Source organism: Triticum aestivum, chromosome 3D (assembly GCF_018294505.1).
Source record: "Triticum aestivum cultivar Chinese Spring chromosome 3D, IWGSC CS RefSeq v2.1, whole genome shotgun sequence".
Lineage (NCBI taxonomy): Eukaryota > Viridiplantae > Streptophyta > Magnoliopsida > Poales > Poaceae > Triticum > Triticum aestivum.
This window is the reverse complement of record NC_057802.1, coordinates 521,435,976-521,454,809: the sequence shown is the minus strand read 5'-3', so window position 1 is coordinate 521,454,809 and position 18,834 is coordinate 521,435,976. Positions and strand designations below refer to the sequence as shown.

Here is an 18,834-nt window from a genome sequence, read left to right as displayed (position 1 = left end):
CAAGAAAATGCTCAAGAGAAGCACTCCGAAGATAAACCCATCAGTTTTGTCACTGTGGCCAAAAAGGCATATCTGGAAGTTTCGGACCGAACCTCCGGCTCGACATTCGAAGTATCCACCGTTGTTTGAGATCAGTACTACTGTAGCTCTGATCTCAGCCGAATGCTCTAGAGCGAACTTCCGATGCACTCGGAACCCAGCTTGTACTCCGGAGCAGCCTCCGGTTGAAACCACTAGCTCTGGTTTTGCTATGTCCAGAGGACAACAAGGAATCCGGCCCGCCCGTTTTCTCTCACCGACCGGGTTTTTTCTCATCTCAAATAAACCAAGCAACCTTTTTTTCCTTCTTTTTTGGCACTCCTCCTTTTTGTAATACCCCTTTCTAATCAATGTATTCCCTCCGTTTCTAAATATATGATATGACGTTTTGATAGTTCAAAATCGAGTGTTTTCCTCGGATACAAAGGGATGGTACTCTTTTGAGAAGTTTCCGCGTTGTGCTGATGTTCTCTTGCACACCTGATATCATCCGGCATATCTTATTCTTTCATAGAATTGTTGTATTCCCTCCGTCCAAAAATACTTGTCAGAGAAATGCATAAAAATTGATGTACCTAGAACTAAAATATATCTAGATACATTCATTTTCGAGACAAACATTTCTGGACGGCGGGAGTATGTTAAGCTACTTCCATTTCTTCTGGTGTATCTTATTTAAGACGTGCAGTATGAACACATTTCATTCAACAAGGAGCCTTGCAACCTGGGGACGGCGTGCATTTTGCAGTACGAAGGATACATGGATTCTGAACACTGTTGTTAGGAACTCTTTACTGTATGCCCGAAATACATTCTGATGCAAATGTATTGATATTTTCAGTACCAAAATTGTTAAATATTACCCCCATCCCAAATTACTTGTCTTAGATTTATCTAGATACGAATGTATCTAGCAGTAAATACAGCCGTATCTAGACAAATCTAAGACAAGTAATTCGGGGCGGAGGGCGTATTACATTTATATATTGTCTGTGTGTGTGTGTGTGTGTGTCAAAACAACATGGTCATAGTGTCCATGCCATAATTAGGCCACAATGTTAAAATGCAAGTATGATCTCAAAACCAACTAAATAAAACTCCTTCCCATACAACAAGATACACTCACGGTAGCCATTATGTTCAACACACTTTTTATGGTAACCACAGTTTGCTTAAGGTTAGTTGTGGCAAATTAGTCATGAACCAAACATGTCCTAAATATCAAGAACCAGCAGGTAGTTGGATATCAAGATCCAACAGTTAGGAGGTTGTTGTACCTCCAGCCCAGCAACGATTAAACCGCAATTCTGACACTATGTGTGCCTCATTTAGACTGGAATATTCACCGTCCACATTGTAATTGTATTCACATGTATTCCTTTTTTTTAATGATTTGCACTTGTATTTCTCAAAATGGACTTAGGGAAGCGACTCATTTAGATTTCAACATGTCTAAATTAACATGGGGATGTGTGAAAAGAAACAAACAGTGTTAGAAACCTCCCTGATGCATGTCTTCAGAACCTGCTAGAGATATCCATCCATGCAAGGAGAATCGTAAAAAAAGAAAACTCGGCAAGACTAGAGAAGTCATAATTAGCAGTGGATGCAAGAGGTTAGAAGCTTGTTGATCAGTTTCAAAGAAAAAAATTGAGAAGAACATACAAGACAATTAGTGGAACCTATCAAAGAACTTGTGATTTGCGAGCCACCGTGCAAACCCCGCCATTCCCCATGTCAAAACTTTTGTCAGGCACACCCTAGGCTATCATTTTAATAAGAAAGAAATAACGAAATAAATAAAAGAAACACACGGGAGCCAATATCTAAACAAGAAACGTGCAGACATAATAATGTCATGTTCGGTAGTCAGCATTCAAGAAACTTTCAAACTTGGTGCCATTCAGGGCATTGTAGACTTCATCCCAGTTTTCAATTTGATCTGACAGTGGTTTCGTGTGTATCTTCACATGCCGGCTGACTAGTTTCCTCACTGGCACTTTGAGGAAATCCAGCACCTCAACAAGCATCTGCAAGTATAAGTCAATGTGGTACGAATAAGCAACAACAACATCATATGCCGACATGCAACAGATTAATCAAGAGTAACTCACTGTTCTGTTTTGGACGAGATCCTCGTAGTACAATGTAATGTGACGGACGCTCTTTAGGTTTTCAAGAGCTTTGCGAGTGTAGTCATCTGCCTGTTTCAGACTCCACATTAATGTTGTTGTGTTGAGCCTGGGCTTGTATTTTGCAAGTATATTCGCCTGCGAAACAAAAGATACATCTTCACTCACAAACTGAAAAATTTGCAAGTGGGAGTTGAAACTTGAAAGATATGCTATCAAGAACCACCTCATCTTTTGTGTGCACATGGGCCTTATGTTTTCCTTTTAATTGCTTAAGGTATCTGTCATGATTGTTTGCTAGTTGCGATACCATCTGACGGAGGAGATTCCTTCTGAACAGAAATATCACAGACACTCCTCTTTGGTTGAAGTAATCAACCACAGCAGCCTGATTTGCCACAAGACCCTGAAAGCATATATTGTCAGAAGAACGCTTATTCTGCTCAAGGGTTAAGCTGTGTGCATGACTTAAAATTTAACATGTCTACCCAAAAACAATAATTGGACTGATATGTTGAAGTCTAGAAGGAAATTAGATACCATGGAGATCGTAAGAATGTACATATGCATACCACTTAAATATCTCAGATAACAGTAGTCAGAATTTTTTTGCAAGGAGGATCTAGATGGACACCAATTCTCAGAATGCTGATATCTTCAGAAGGTTAACAGACAATCAAAATGCTATCAACAATTGATGGCAATCTTGATGCCCGCTCTTATCATTCTGAAGATACCAGCATCACAATTGCAATCAATTAGACATAAAATATTCTATATTTAAAAAATTCAGAACTGTCAGACCTCATCCAGAGTTCCACACAAGAGACGACAAATATTTAAATGAACAGTCATACAAGAAATGGACTGTACAGGACAGTATAAGCATTGCCAAGATCTAGTCAGTGCAAATAGAAATGTAGCCATGCATAGGATTGTAAACTGTTCAAAATAAAATGTAATTTGAAATGCTCCATCGAGGTAACTATGGAGTAGTGGAAACAAATAAAGAGAAACTAGTATCACAATTGTTTTTGTATAGAAAAGATGTTAGTTAACAAAATTACTCAGGGAGACTATGCTAACGATATTCAAGGTTAATATATTCCTGATTCCCTGAGAAGAGGAACAGGATGCAAAAATCAGGAACAAAACCGATATATTATGAGTGCAATGTGCACATAACAGAGCATTCACGGAATGCAAGGGACAGTTATTTAACCAGCAAGCAGATCGTACTAGGTATATTGCTTTTAACATGAATACCCTAAACAGCTCTAAAAACATGTGCATATTGCTTTTAACAGCAACCTCATAATGATGCCTACAAATAAAAAGAATGAAGCAAAAAAAGAACTGATCAAAATCATCACCTGATTAAGCATCCATTTGAAGCCAGCAGCAGCAGTGCACTCATTCTTGGAAGCGCTACTATTCCAATCCAAGTTATACACCATGTCCATTGTCTTTATTATAGATGAAATGTTAATCCTCCTTTCTTTCTTCGAGAAGATTTCTCCATTAGAGCTAACATTTATGTGACTGTTTAGAAGGGTTTCGAACCAGCCACTTCCAGACCGCTGCGATGAGATAATTGCAAAGAAGCGGACAGGGGTACAGGTGCATTCTTTCCTACAAAATAAAATTACCATCAGACATCATTATGCAAGCCAAATGTAGATAGCTCAAACGAGCTTTAGCACAAATATCACCTGCTGTAATTTAGTGGTTGTGGATAATGCACAAACTGAACCTCAGAAGGAGGAATTAAAGACTTATTGCAGGACTGTTCTGCAACTTGAATCTTCACTATCCTTGACCAGCTGTCGCTGCCTAGCTGCTTCATACACATTGAGCAAATAAACACCCCACAGATCATAGTCATGGTGAGAACAACCATCCTCAACGCGAGAGGTGACTTCTTTGGAGCTTTCAAACTCAGTGTATCCTGTAAATAAGCTCCAATCAGCACAATTCTAAACGAACTAAATAGCTAATCAAAGCTATTAGAATTCCAAATTTCAGGGACAGAGTGTTTGTGATTCGATTCCGCCTGGCTCTACGAGTTAAACTATTAAAACAAACTTTACTTCAATCACTCAATGTACTATCAGGTCTTGCCCTTTGTCGCTTAGCCCAATTGTGTTGAGGTTAAAACTGAAATGGTCCATGTACTGTTCCTTCACCAATAATAATGGAACATAGAACAAGGAACCAAAGAACCCCTTTGATGTGTACTAGTAAGTACAACTCTTGAATGTTCCATCTGGAAACTGCGTTACTCCACTGAAGATCTATTCCAACTCATTTTTCAGCTAGGAAAAAGGAGTTCCCCATCGAAATAGAAAATGCAGTGAGCTACTAAAATTTAATAGTGGAAAACAAATAACAACATCAGAACACACAGTTTTGAAAGAAAAAAATTCCCAAAGAGTAGTTAGATCAGACCTAAAAGTAGGAACGGGCAGAGCCATGGATGGCAAAATAAACGCTACCTTAGTATAGCCAACCGAACTACTCCTAACCTGTGCAATGAATACGGAAATTAAACAAGAGAAGTACTACAGAGTACAGACTTCCTAACTTGTTCACCAACAAAAACGTTTGGATCAAGTACACTCCATAACTGTATTGAATGGAACAAGATGTACTAGTACTAGAAAGAAAACTTGGACCAAAAAGAAGAAACGGAATGTCGGAGAAAAAGCTCAAGTGTTATACTATGTAAAGTATAGTACTGTAGTACTGTTCTCCACTAAGTAAACAAAAAGGAGGAGAATGAAGAACTAATTTGGATTCTGGATCTGACCGCATCGCCCGGCGCTAGTCAAGTAAAAACATCTCTTTTGGATTTTGGAGCTGCCGAGATCCGCCGTGTTTGAAGTTTAGAGGCGCGGCGTGTAAGGAAAGCGATGAAAGAAGCATCAAGCACCAAACCGGAGGAACTGCGCCGGAAGGGGCAGCTGAGATGACGCCCAGAACGAACTCGCCAAAAGAATCCCTCCCTCAATCGAAGGACGGCGGAGAGCATTCGCCCAGAGGGATCCATACGAGAGATTTCACGAATCTCACCTTGTTCCCCAGCTGGTAGCTCCATTCCTCGCAGGCGCCGCCGGCCTTCTCCTCCCCCTTGGCACCCCACATCGCCCCGTCAGCCAAGAAACAGAGGAATACTCGTCGCCCGCCGCCGCCGCCGCCGCGCGGGGGAGACCGGGCCGGCCGCGCTCCCTGACAGCTGGTCGCGTCCAGCGGCGGTGCCCGAGTCGCGGGGGGTCGGGCCGGCTCTCGCGCCGCGGGCGGAGGGAGCGATGAGCGGCGGCCGCTGGTCGGGTGGCGTCCGTGGCGTCGCGTGTGCTTTCGTTTTGGGCGTTTCTGGCTCCGGAGACCCCTTTTTTGGAGTGGAGGCAGAAAGTCAGCTTTAACCGAGAGAGAGAGAGAGAGAGAGAGTGTGTGTGTTCCAGCCTTCCAGGCTCTCCCTTTTGTGTTTTTCTTTGTTTTGGCCCTTTTGTTTAGCGCATCTAGTAGGAGTACTGTACTGGTCGCGTGAGTACGAAGAATCATCATCAAATGCGAGTGGGCATGAATTAAGACACAAGCTAACTAGAGTATGGTCGTGCACGGCGTCGGTCTTGAACTACTAGCGAGCCCGTGCAGGTGGAGGAGCGAGCAGTAGTACGAGCCACGCCACTCCCGCTCCGTACGTGTACGGGCGGTCGTTCTCGGTAGACAACGACGGACGGCATCGGCATTTGAATAGCGGCGGTACTATAGAGAGAGGGGTAATAGCATCAGGAATCCTCGAACTTGTCCTCGATGTGATGATGTAGTCCTGAAACTTAAAAAAGCTAACTATTTCATCCTACAACTTGCACCCTATGTGCAGATTTGGTCCTCAGCCAATCAGACGACAACAACCGGAGCCGGTCAGCGCCGCACTTTTTGCATTTACCCTAGCAGTTATCAACCCGCGCTACACCTCGTTGCCGTCGAATATTTTCACTTGCATTTATTTTGTCTCCCTCCCCTCCCCCAATCATTCGTCGCTCTTCTTGTCCGTGATTGGCCGACAGGCCGCGCGGGCTGCTCTCGCGTGAGCCATGGCGTCGTCGCCGGACTTCACTCGCCGCCTACCGCGCACCAAGTTCGGCCGCTCGGTGTCAACCCTCCCGATTATGGTTCGTCATCCTCTCTGCTCTGTTCCTCCTCATCTCTCTGCTCTTATCGTCCGCCAGTGTCCTCCTCCTCCCCGTTGGATCGCCCAGTTTGGAGCTCGTTTCAGGTCCTTTCATTGGTAGTTCGTGGTTGTAGAGCTTCCCGCGAAGTCAAACTGGTTATTTGGTAGTTGATTCGAGTCTAGGGTTTTGGGCTGTGAAGTTGGGGATTTTAGGCAAGAAGCTAGGGTTCTTGGTTTGAATGCTCTTTCGGCCAAGCTTTAGGTTTATGGCTAGTACGTGCATAAACCTACTACCAGGTTCTGGCGTACTTGTCTTCGTACTCACATGCGCAATTTGGCCTAGGGTTTTGGCGTAGGGGACAGCATTGCAATGTAAAAAATCTTAACTTTGTAGTAGTACCAGGCAATGTAGGGCGTGGCTTGAGATAAGTAGTGCATTACTACTTAGTTCGTAGATTAGCAATGCTAAATAAGTTGGTTACTGAATTTGTTTAGTTAATTTGCAAGCTGTAGTTAACTGAATTTTCTGTTAAGTGAATTCAGTTTCCAAGTTGCAGTTATTGTATTTCTTCAGTTAAGTTAGTTTGTGCAGATAACTGAATTTATTCAGTTTAGTTCAAGATGCAGTTAACATCAGTTATTCAGTTAACTTGAAGATTCAGTTAACTTCCACTTAACTTGCAAGATTCAGTTAAATGTATTTATTCAGTTATCTCTATTAATGCTTGTGCTTACATTCTGCACTCTGTGGCTGCAGTTTGTGATTCAGCAATGGGACTAAGTGTGGACACCCCTTTCTTCACATTAGAACTGGAGCATGGTGGACTATTCCGTGGAGCAATAAATAACATGGAGTACTATAATCCTTCAGTGGAGGTGCTAGACTATGTTGATACTGGCACATTCTCATATGCAGCCATTGAAGAGCACCTGCTATGGTTGGGATATCCTGTCAATGAACACATCATATATTGGTGCATGCCTGACAAAACAATTTCAGATGGTATGTTCAGAATCAAAGGTGATGAGGATGTGCAGCAAATGATAAGAGCCAGTGCTTGCAATCATGGTTGATCATTTAGATTTCATCAGTAATTTCAGGCAAGATTTGATATGTACAATGGCAGCAGTTGAGAGTCCTGACAGAATGGTAAACCCAAATGTTGTTGCAGCCAGTGCAGCTAGTTCTCACAACATCATTTCAGTCAATGTTGAAGATCCAATTTCAGAGTTTGCAGTAGATGAGACAGAAGCAGACAACTTGCTGGCTAATGTTGCAGAAGAAGAGTATTTGCTGACTGATGTTGCACAAGGAGAGCACTTGCTGACTGATGTTGCGGTAGAAGAGCACTTGCTGACTGATTTTGCTTAAGAAGATCACTTGTTGACTGATGTTGCAGAAGATGTAGTGCTTTCAGATTCAGATTTCAGTGACAGTGATTATGACATAGATGAGGAGATGATGATCTTTATGAAGACAACATTGACTTTGATGTTGATGAGGAAGCTGAGCAAGAGGAGGAAGAGGTGGAACCTCACTATGTACTTGATGATGTAGATTTGAAGCTCTCAATTTAAGAACAAGAGCAACTGATGTACAAGTTCAAAGCTTTCAATTCCAAGGTGGACATGAAATCCCCTGTATTTAAAGTATAGGGATGGTATTTGCTGATGTGGTTGAGCTGAGGAAAGCTATTACTGCATATTCAATAAGGAATAGAGTGCAGATCAAGAAGTTAAAAAATGACAAGATCAGATTTCATGCAGTTTGTCAGAGAGGTTGTAGGGAGGAGAGGATTGACCCAAAGACAATGGTACATGAGTGCTACACTGTTAGGACATATCTGAAAGCATATGGATACACTCTTGTACACCTCTTGGGGACCCAAATGTGTGGGAGGTACAGAATGGTTATAAGGTGCATCCACCTATGTTTACAAAACAGTTGGGAAGGCCCAAGAAAAATAGGAAGAAGACCCCTGAGGAGAAGATCAAGAATGGTGTTAGGGTTTTGAACAAAAAAGGTGTTACAATGCACTGCTCAATTTGTGGTAGAGCTGATCACAATAGGAAGGGCATTACAGATGGCAGGAAGCTCTCATTGAAGAAGGGGTAGAGCTGGTTGATGAAAACTATGATGACCCCACATTTATTCAGGTTACTGAATTCAACACAATATAAACAACATTTTACTTTACTGAATTTACTGTAGGTGTCTGAATTTACTGTAGTTGTCAGAATTTTGCTGTAGTTGTCTGATTTTTTACTGTACATGTTTGAATTGCTCAATGTTTTTGTGCAGAACATATTCCCTAATCAGGCTAATCCTATACTGGATCCAATACATTCACCAACCAGTATGGTCTACAGCATGGCTCAAAGAGAGATTTCAAGAAAAGCTCCACAAAGAGTTCATGGCCCACTACCAGAGCAGTCTTCATTCGTTGTTTCTGCTGGTGCTACAATACCTCAGCCAAGAGTCACTACAGAAATGAACTTAGGTAGGCAAACAAGGGCAACCATAGTAGTTGAGAGAGGAGAAGGCTCTCAAGCTTCTGGTAGGGGAAGGGGGAGGCAAAGACAAAGGAATCTAGATGCAGGTGGAGGAAGAGGAGCAACTCAAAATGCAGGTAGAGGAAGAGGGAGAAATGCAGCTGGAGGCAGAGGAAGAGGGGCAATTGCAGCTAGAGGTGGAGGAAGAGGGGCAAATGCAGCTGGAGGTGGAGGAAGAGGGGCAAATGCATCTGCAGGTGGAGGAAGAGGCTCAAATGCAGCTCCTTGGAGAGGAAGAGGGGCAGGAAATGTACATGCTTGGAGAGGAAGAGGAGGAAGAACATCAGGGAGAGGAGGTATGCCAGGTGATAGGGCATACTGCTACTGTTTGGAGGGGAAAGGAGAATGGAAATTCCTGACCTGAATGCTCCTCCTAAAGAATTTGTGGCTCCTGATCCCTGACTTGGTCGGAGTTGGCAGTTCCAACTTTTTGCAAAGGCCTAAAGTGATGTAAGACATTGACTAGCCTAACAGTGGCTTAAATTGCCATTTTTTTGATGGCAAACATTTACTTAAATTGCCAATTTTTTGATGGCAAACATTGGCATTAATTGCCTTTTTTGTAACTAAATATTATGATGCAAAACTAGGGGATTACTGAATGTTGGATGGCACATGAATGTTGGTTGTGAAATGCTCTAGTTTGTAGACAACTGCATTTCTGAAGATGTGCTAGTTTGAGGTCCACTGCACTTCTGAAAATGATCTAGTTTCTAGTGTACTGCCTTTCTCAAAAAGTTATCTAGTTTGTACTTAACTGCATTCCTGCATTTCTGAAAATGGTACATTACACTGTTGTTGTAAATGTTGTGGTTTATATTTGTTTTAGTTAACTAAGTATTGATGGTCACTAAGCTTGTACAAATGACTAAATTTCTGCCAATAAAAAAGATCAGAGAAAAAACATAAAAAAATGTGCAGGCCTAGACTCAAACCCAGGATCTGTGGGTAGGAAACGTAACTGCATTGCTAGTGTGATAGTACTAGTGCTTTGTTCAGGTACTAGCACGCACTGTACTTAAGGACACCCACCGTTTCACTAGCTCGGTCGGTCTGCCGATTCGGTTTCCTCGCCTTTAAGGCCACCCACCGTTTTACTCCTCCACTCACCTCGTCTCCACTACGCTCCCCAGTCCACCCACGTAGCGTCGCCTCGGTCTCCCCGCTCCCCCGCTCCCCATTCCTGAAAACCCTCGCCACTGAGCTCCACGCCGCCGCCGACGACATGGACAACACCCCCGCATGGCAGAGGGCCATTGAGGATCTGGCCGGCGACGACGAGGCGCTCCACGCGGACCTGAAGGAGATAGCATGGTGGTTCTCGTGAGGCGCAATGCTCGTCCACCATGCGCGTGGCCTCGTCATGGTCATGATTGATGACGAGAAGCGTCGCGCCTTGCCCCCCCGGCAGAGCTCCGACCATGATCTTGCGCTTCGCAATGGCTGAGACGCGCTTGGACGATCTGATGCAGCGCGCGCGATGGTGGATGTACCGCTCCGCCACCACGCCGTCGCCACACCCGGATCCGTTTCGCGTTGCGTCCATGATGTAGCGCGTCCACGGCGTCGTCCTGGCCCTCCCCGCGCCGGTGAACACCACGTATTGGGACCGCTTCAAGCCCGAGCTGCTCGTCCACGATGACGTCTCCAACGCCGAATCATACGACGACGACGACTCGGAGTACATGCAGCTGGACTCCGACTCTGACTCTGGCTACAAGCCGGACAGCGAGTCTTCAGGCGAGGAGGAGATAGAGGTGGTGCTCCTCTCTGACGACGAGCTAGACGAGGTCGTGATGGTGGCGCCCGTCGTCGGCGCCAACGAGGGCGACAGGGACCTCCCCATTGACGTGGAGCTGCTGCCAGAGGTGCCTGATATTGTCAAGCAGGAGGTGGTGGCAGAGGTCGTGACGGAGCAAGCACAGGATGGCCGGAAGAAGAGGAAGAGGCCTATGAAGATGCCATTTGCAGGGGAGGTGCGCCGCTCCCATCGTCTAAAGCACCTCAACAACTGAAGATCTGAAGACTGCATAACTGAAGATGAAGTAGTTAGGTATGCTGAGCAGCATCAAGTTTCAGCATATAAGTTAGTAGTTAGGTGTGCTGCATATATGTTGAGCACATAAGTTATTTGTACTTTCGAATGGTATGGTTTGAACTGCTGTTGTTAAGGTTTGAACTTCCGCTACTGCTACTACCTCTATGTTAAGGCCAGTGACTGGTTAAGGCTATGGGTGGCCTGCTAAAATTGTTGCCATGTTGCTTTGCTATGCTCCGATGTTGTTGTGTTCCTATGTTGCCATGTTGCACTTTGCTATGTTCTTGCTGCTGCTGTTATTAGGATATGTTGCTACATAAGGGCTATGTGTGGTACAACATATGTACTTCTTTCTATAAATAGCATGTGTGCTTTTTCCTAAAAATAGCAAATTCAGTGATGCAGTTAACTTGCTTAGTTCAGTCAACTGGTATATCTTTAGTTAACTTGCTTCTTTTAGTAGTGTACTATAGAGAGAGGTAATAGCACCAGGAGTCCTGGAACTTGTCCTGGATGTGATGATCTGGTTCTGAAACTTGAAAAAGCTAACTATTTCATCCTACAACTTGCACCCAATGTGCTGATTTGGTCCCCATACGCACCAAGTTGTAGGTTGTGTATCAGTGTATGGGGATGCAAGAAAAACGAGTTTGGTAGTGTACGCACGCGCACGGATCTTAGAGCAACTCCAACGCGGCGACCCATTTCGTCCGCGGGCGTCCCTTTGGGTCGGCGCGGACAGAAAAGTCGGTCCAACGCGCCGACCCAAACGGACGCGCGTCCGCTTTTTCGTCCGCCTGCCGACCCATTCCTGACCCATTTTTGAGCCGGATTTGCGTCGGTGCGGACACGCGACGGACGCACGCGCGGCCGCCTACTCCTCCCCCTGGCCCGCTGGTCAATGGCACATTGGTCATCCTCTCCCATTCCAACAACAAACACTCGCCCGCCTCCTTCGTCGCCGCCGCGTCGCCCATTTCTCCGGTGACTCTGCCAGCTGCCGGCGCCGCCGCAACAGCCACTCTGCAACGCCGCCACCTCCCACCATTGCCCGCCACCGCCGTCTTGCCGCCGGGGAACCAAAAGCTTCCCATCCCCATTCCCCCGACACAGCCGTGACCGCGACCAAGAAGCCGCCTCGCCGTCCCGACCAGCTCTTCACCGACACGGTCATCAGACGCCGACACGCTCGTCGGACGCTGCCAGGGCAGCTAGCTGGCCCGAGGGCAGCGCGGCTCCCGTCACTGGCCGTGTCCTTCGTCGACGCTTGCAAACTATTCGATAGTTTGCCAAGGTACAAAATGGACTCCGCCGACGAGTTATTTTTTCACAATTTCCTTTGCGACTTCAATGATTCCTCGTCCGATGATGAGGAGGAGATCTTGGCTGCCGTGTTGGTACATCACCACCTCAATAGCCAGCGCCCGTCGTTTCGTGGCTCCATTCTGGGGCACCTTCTGGCGTTGAATCGCAACCGAGAGAGCGGGCATTTCCTTCTTTGGAAGGACTACCTTGACACAACAAACCCGTTGTTCAAACATCAGAAATTCTGCCGCCGTTTCCGTATGAGTAGTCATCTTTTCAACCATATTAGAGAGGGGGTGTCACGACCGGTTTTCCAATAAAATATTTATTGAGAAACCGATCCCTTTTACGGACCAATAGAGAAGAATCCTTCTCACTAGTAGACAAAATCTTGATCACAGAAGAGAAACCAGGAGTACTAAATATAATACAAGGTTGAGCGGAGACTGCTCAACAATTTATTTCAAACACGCCGATATTACACATAAAGGCGGATAGGGTGGCATAACTACTGACTCACAATAAACGCGGTGGTGGATATATCACAGCGAAGTGGGTGACATGGCTCCTGAAATCTAACAGCTCTTCGAGCGTCGGAGTGAGGCTCGAGGATACTTATTGTGGGTGGCAGAAGCGTATATAATACAAGTGACCAATATCCAGGATCGCACGGGACTGACTGGGACTCCTCTAGGCGTCGGACTCACTATCAAACTCTTCATCCATGAGATTGCCTTCGTCAACATCTGGCCAAATCAACAAGCCAGGTGAGTACTATGAAAGTACTCGCAAGACAGTTCGGACATAAGATATAACAAATGTAAACATGATGCAAATGAACATATTAATAGAGCGCACTCAACAATGAGATAACAATGCATGGGAAATAAAAAGGGAAGTCCGGCGGTAGTCCTCCCGAAATCCCAAAATAAAACTGAAGGCCAATCGAGTGTCTGAATGACTCCTCGAAAGGATACAAAAGAAAATAACAATGCCGTAGTCGGGCGTCAAGGCGACACCACATAAAGGGCTTATAATGGAAAATAAATGACAGTGCGTGCCACAGTCGGACGTCTGAAGCGACATCACATAAAGGGCTTATATCGAAAATAAATGACAAGAGTGCCACAGTCGGACGTCTGAGCGACATCACATAAAGGGCTTATATTGAAAATAAAAGACAAGAGTGCCACAATCGGACGTCTGAGCGACATCACATAAAGGGCTTATGTTGAAAATAAATGACAAGAGTGCCACAGTCGGACGTCTGAGCGACATCACATAAAGGGCTTATATTGAAAATAAATGACAAGAGTGCCACAGTCGGACGTCTGAGCGACATCACATAAAGGGCTTATATTTCATAACTTAATATTTCAGTAGCTCATGAATTTAAATCATCGCAAGGGAATATTCAGGTACGAGATAAATAGAAGGTTAGTCCATCCACGGGAATAACGATTCAACCGGGTATACTACTGAAGCTTGTACACCGGGGATTTACCACGAGGACTGACATAGATATGGATATACTGGCCATGGTCCTTGACCATGGACACGATGATTCGGAAGGATTTGACTCTGCAGAGTTTGTACTCTTAACTACAGCCAACGGATTTCAGTAGTCACAAGGGACTAGTTCCGTTTACGGTGTTTTAGGAGAAACACATCTAACCAGTACACACCCATTCAACATTCTGATGCCAAGAATCACCCTCGGCATCGTTCAAGAAAAACTTTGAGACGGGGAGGCTACAACCTCGCGTAGCATGGGATCAAATTTATATACGCGCGCTCTAAGGGGTGCCCCCCTCTCGGTCCCAACTAGAAACACCCATGCCCCCTGACCGGATGACCGGCTTTAATCCAGGGCCATGGAACCCTCATCCCAGCCCCTCCATTTGGTGTGTACACGGAAACAGGTTATCAACTTACTAAACCGTATTCTTTGCAGAAAACATGTGGTAGCACGAAAGGGAAAGAACGGTAACGTGGCTCAGACCACGTTAACGTCGGAGTTTATCGAATGACGTAAGACTGGCATGCTACAACAATACCATCTTACCACCTTTCATGTCACCACATGATCAGGTCATCTCTCATCGAAGATCACAGTAACTTCGAAACACACGGTCAGTTGCCTTGCATGCAACGTAACACTCACCGATGCTCATATGCCATGCACAAACCATTCAAGCAAACATGCAAGCACCTATCATATCAAAGGTTCAAACATGCTTGCCTGGTTCGGAGAAGTCGGAGTCTAGCTCGGCGAAGTTCGTGGCTCCGTCACCTCCTCCGGAACCTACGGTATAACGGAACCGTACACTAACGTGAAAATCGTAGCGTGCATAAAGATTGTTCCAAAAATTTTCCAAATAAATACTATAAAAAACTAGACAAAATTATAAGACTGGCAGAAAAAGAATCAATCAAAAAGCATCTTTTATTAAAAAGTTATAAGGGTTTTTGTCCAAGGACTGATCTGTGATGAAACAGAAAAGAAACAGGGACTTGTTTGAAAAACCAGGAAATGGTTCGGAAAGAAATGCGCCAGCCCAAAGGGAAAGCGCAATTGCCCGAAGGCGCCAACAGAAAACGGTTCGAGGGGGGGAAAGAAGAGAGGCTGACGGGGGGGTCCCACCCGTCAGGTTTAAAACTCCCAACGGAGTTCGCCGGCGCCCGAAGGCTGCGGTGGTCGCCGGCGTCGAACCACGGCGAGGCAGGGAGATCGGAGGGTACCAAGAGTTTCAGGGTGTTCTTCCGCGTCGGTGGGTGGTGAACTTGGTCGTCGGAGAGCACCACGTCGACGGCGACACTTTCTCCGGCGGACGGTGGTTCGGGCGATGGTGGAGTACTCCGATGGGCGCTGCAAACTCCAAATTGAAGCGCGGGTCAGAAGAGTGGATGCATTAGGAAGCTACTGGCAAGAGTTGAGGGGTAGTGGTGCACGCACGGGGGTGAATCGAGCTGGACCCCGTGGCGGGTCGAGGCGGCCGGAGTTGGGGAAGAAGGCTCCCTCGGGGCTCTTCCAGTGGCTTGGCGTGGTATTGGTGGAGTGCAGAGGTGGTGTGGGTTCGAGTTCGAGCTCGGGGCCTCCTTTTATAGGCGATCCAAGGGGGTGGCCGTGAACGGGATAGCTCCGGCGAGCGATTACGGCGAGGCAGGGGTTGGGCAGGGGGTTTAAGTGGCCAGGCACCATCAGGGAGGTTCACTGGTGCCGTTCCCCTGCTAAACTTTGGTCGGGCTTGGCGTAATGCGCTGATCCTCGACGGGGCGGCCGTACGGGCACGACGGCGGCAGAGAGCGCGCTCCGTGCCTAGCAGTTCACGACGACGGATGGCAGCGTGCACGGGTGAGTGGGAGGCCACGCGGCGGCCTCCGGTGGCTTGGGCGGCGCTGGGCGGCACCGTCCACGTTGCGCCTCTCTCTGGCAGCCGCAAAGCCGCTGCTGCCGTTGCTCACGGGTGGCGCACCTCCTCCTGCTCGTCGCCGACGCCCGCAAACCTCCAGGCGATCGTGCGGCGCAGGGATAATAAGGAGGGAACAGGGAGCAAGGCACCACCATGGTACTGGCGAGATCGAGAACGAGCTCTGAAGAAAACGACAGTGGTTTACTGAAACTGTTTAGTGAATATCTGAACTTTGACAGAAACAGTGCCCATCAGGTGTTCGACGAAATGATTTGGCATGAAGAAATTTTTTTCTGGAGCTGGGACTTGGTGAGGTGACCTCTCAATGCATCCAGAGGCTGCCTGAATTTTCTCAGATTTTTAGGAGGAGAAAACAATTGAATTTCATCAAATTTGGCAAATATGGTCCAAACTTGCAGCAAACACAATTTGAAAATTTTGAACTGGAGACCAGTGGATCATCATGGATCTTGGTTGAGGGCTCTAAGGACTAGCTAGGGAAATTGGTTTGGAGTCAAGACTCAAAGTAGAAAGGGTAGCTCCTTTGTAAATCTCCAAGAGCCAAAGTAGAGGGCAGAAATTATTTTTGATAAGAATTAAATGGAAGAAAATTTATGGGGAGGTTCAAACTACTGGATTTGAAGTATATCATGACACAAAGATGCGAAAAAGCTTTTGGGAGGGGATTTCCACTTGGGTCATGGCAAGAGGGATTTTTGAAAAGGGGAAAAGATCACTCCAAATGCCATAGGGCTATTTAAAAAGATTTTTCAAAAGAAGTTTCCCAAATGAAAAGCATTTGGTTTTGAGTCCAAATAAGATGGAAAAACCTCCAAGACCAAAGATCAAGTCTTGGGTGAATCCAAACAAAACATTTGTCATAAAGAAAGTTTTTGAGAGGGAGAGTTCTTTAGAAGAATTTTTTTTAAATCACCTCCCTCAAATTAAATAAAAGTTTTGAAAAAGCCAAATAAAAATTTTGGGTGTCACAGGGGGTGGTCGGCTATGATGATTATTTCGAGTGCAAAGAGGACACCCTTGGAAAGATTGGCTTCTCCTCTTATCAGAAATGCACTGCAGCGTTCCGAATGCTTGCATACGGAGTGCCCGGTGATCTCATTGACGAGTACGTCCGTATGAGCGAGTCTACATGCCTAGACTCCCCGTACAAGTTCTGCATGGCTGTTATTGCTGTGTTTGGCCCTGAGTACTTGAGAGAGTCGAATCCTGAAGATACAACCCGTTTGTTGGCGATGAATGCCAGCAGGCACTAGTATGCGTCGGTGCTATAGAAACGGTTTTTAACCCCTTTCTGTGACGGCATTTGGAACTGCCGCCTAGTGAGTGTGGGCGACAGGGGGGTCCTTCCCACACGACCCAGAAACCGTCGGGGATAGCGAGCCTTGATGCATACAGTTGTCCCTATATATCAGTTTCCGATATCTCGAATATCCCAAACGCTTCATCCTTGCTACTCGTTTGTGCTCGCATTGCCATCGCAGTCGGAGTTTTGTGGTTTTACCTAAAACCAGGCAAATTCTAGGCACGGGAGCTTTCCAGGCAGATTCCAGGCACGAGAGATTTACGATGCCTGGCACATCACAAACAGTTCATGATTATAAACCGTGTACGATAGGTAGACAATCACACACATTTACTTTTCCCGCACGGTATGTGATAGTCTCTGACATCACACACGATTTGCAAACGGCAACTATGTGCATTGTTACACACGTTTCCTCTCCGTGAACCGTGTCAGATTATGATGTATATCGCACACGCTGTGCTTTATTAACCGTGTGCGCCGTAATGACCTGCACACCGTAATTTCGCCCTAATTTAATTGCTGCTATTTAAAATTGTACCTAATTTAAACTTGAAAGTAGGCTATAGCTTTATTCATATCCATCAGGTTCAAACAACCAATGCATTACTCGATTCACAGGTACATATGTTTAAGAATTACATAAGCACCAAATAAAGAATGATGAACCAGGGTTCTATACTTGTACTATTACAGATGGTAAAGAAAGAGGCGACAGACATTCCGGTTGCTGAACAAGGTGAAGCGGAATGGCCCTATTGTGCTCTCCTGGATGCAGAAGGCATGCAGGACTGTAGTCCAACCCCTTGTGATGGCCGGACGCCAATCATGTAGTTTGAGAGGTAATCTTGAGTAAACCGCTTCAGGATCCACTCCAAAAGAAAAAAGATTTAGACATTGTCATCTAACACAACTCATTACGGGCAGTAAAAAGAAGGCTACAGGGTTCTTACTTGCCATCCTGCAGTTCACTGTTGTCTTGCATAAAGTGTAAACAAATAGTTCGATTGACATCTTTTGACCCATTTCAATAACAATCTTTATCAGTTTCCTCACTTGATGCTGGTTCATGAATATCTCATTGCCCCATACGCAAAAGGGTCAAAGTGTGGATCTTTGGCAATGATATATGTACCTAAAAGCACCAAGTTAATATTAGAAGCTAAACAACAATTGAAAAATGATTTAGTACAACACTCCCTCCATCCCATTATATAAGATTTTATTACATGTATATCTAGACATCATCAGAACATTAAGGTAACACTCGTCCTTATTGCTATGTAGCCTGGGATTGCATATTTAGTCATTCAGTACAATGCATGTTGCTATGTAGCCTTAGATATATTAAATATGGCCCTAGTTAACCTACTGATAAATGGGTTACAGATATATTCAGTGAAATGTCTGATTTGACGATTAATCCCTTATCAGCCCCAGGCTATATGGTACCAGCTATCGATATCCTGAACAGTGAGTACATATAAGCAATGCGATGAAACTAACCTCGATGGAAAACAACATTGTTCTCAATATTGTCCTGCATGAGTACATATAAAGGCATGTTAAGCACAACAGGCTAAACATCAACCAAATATATCCATGGTCACTAGTGCAAAACCTGGCTATAGCACCGGTTCGTAAGGCCCTTTAGTGCCGGTTCTGCAACCGGCACTAAAGGGTGGGTACTAAAGGTCCCCCCGCCTTTAGTACCGGTTCAGCACGAACCACAGCTAAAGGGCCACCACGTGGCACGAGCCAGCGCCGGGGGCGGGGAGACCTTTAGTACCGGTTGGTAACACCAACCGGTACTAAAAGGTTTGGGGGGTTTTGGGTTCATGATTTCTTTTTCCTTT

General features: G+C 45.5%; 1 protein-coding gene across 1 annotated transcript; it reads right to left on the bottom strand.

Moving 5' to 3' along the window:
- Nucleotides 1-1,621: 1,621 nt before the first annotated feature.
- On the bottom strand, nt 1,622-5,577 carry LOC123080177 (uncharacterized). Its single transcript, XM_044503073.1, has 6 exons — nt 5,244-5,577; nt 3,884-4,119; nt 3,545-3,803; nt 2,398-2,577; nt 2,154-2,309; nt 1,622-2,069 (listed from the first exon to the last, which is right to left on the bottom strand). The coding sequence occupies exons 1-6, from the start codon at nt 5,313-5,315 to the stop codon at nt 1,896-1,898; spliced, it is 1,077 nt and encodes a 358-aa protein (XP_044359008.1). The 5' UTR covers nt 5,316-5,577; the 3' UTR covers nt 1,622-1,895.
- Nucleotides 5,578-18,834: the final 13,257 nt, after the last annotated feature.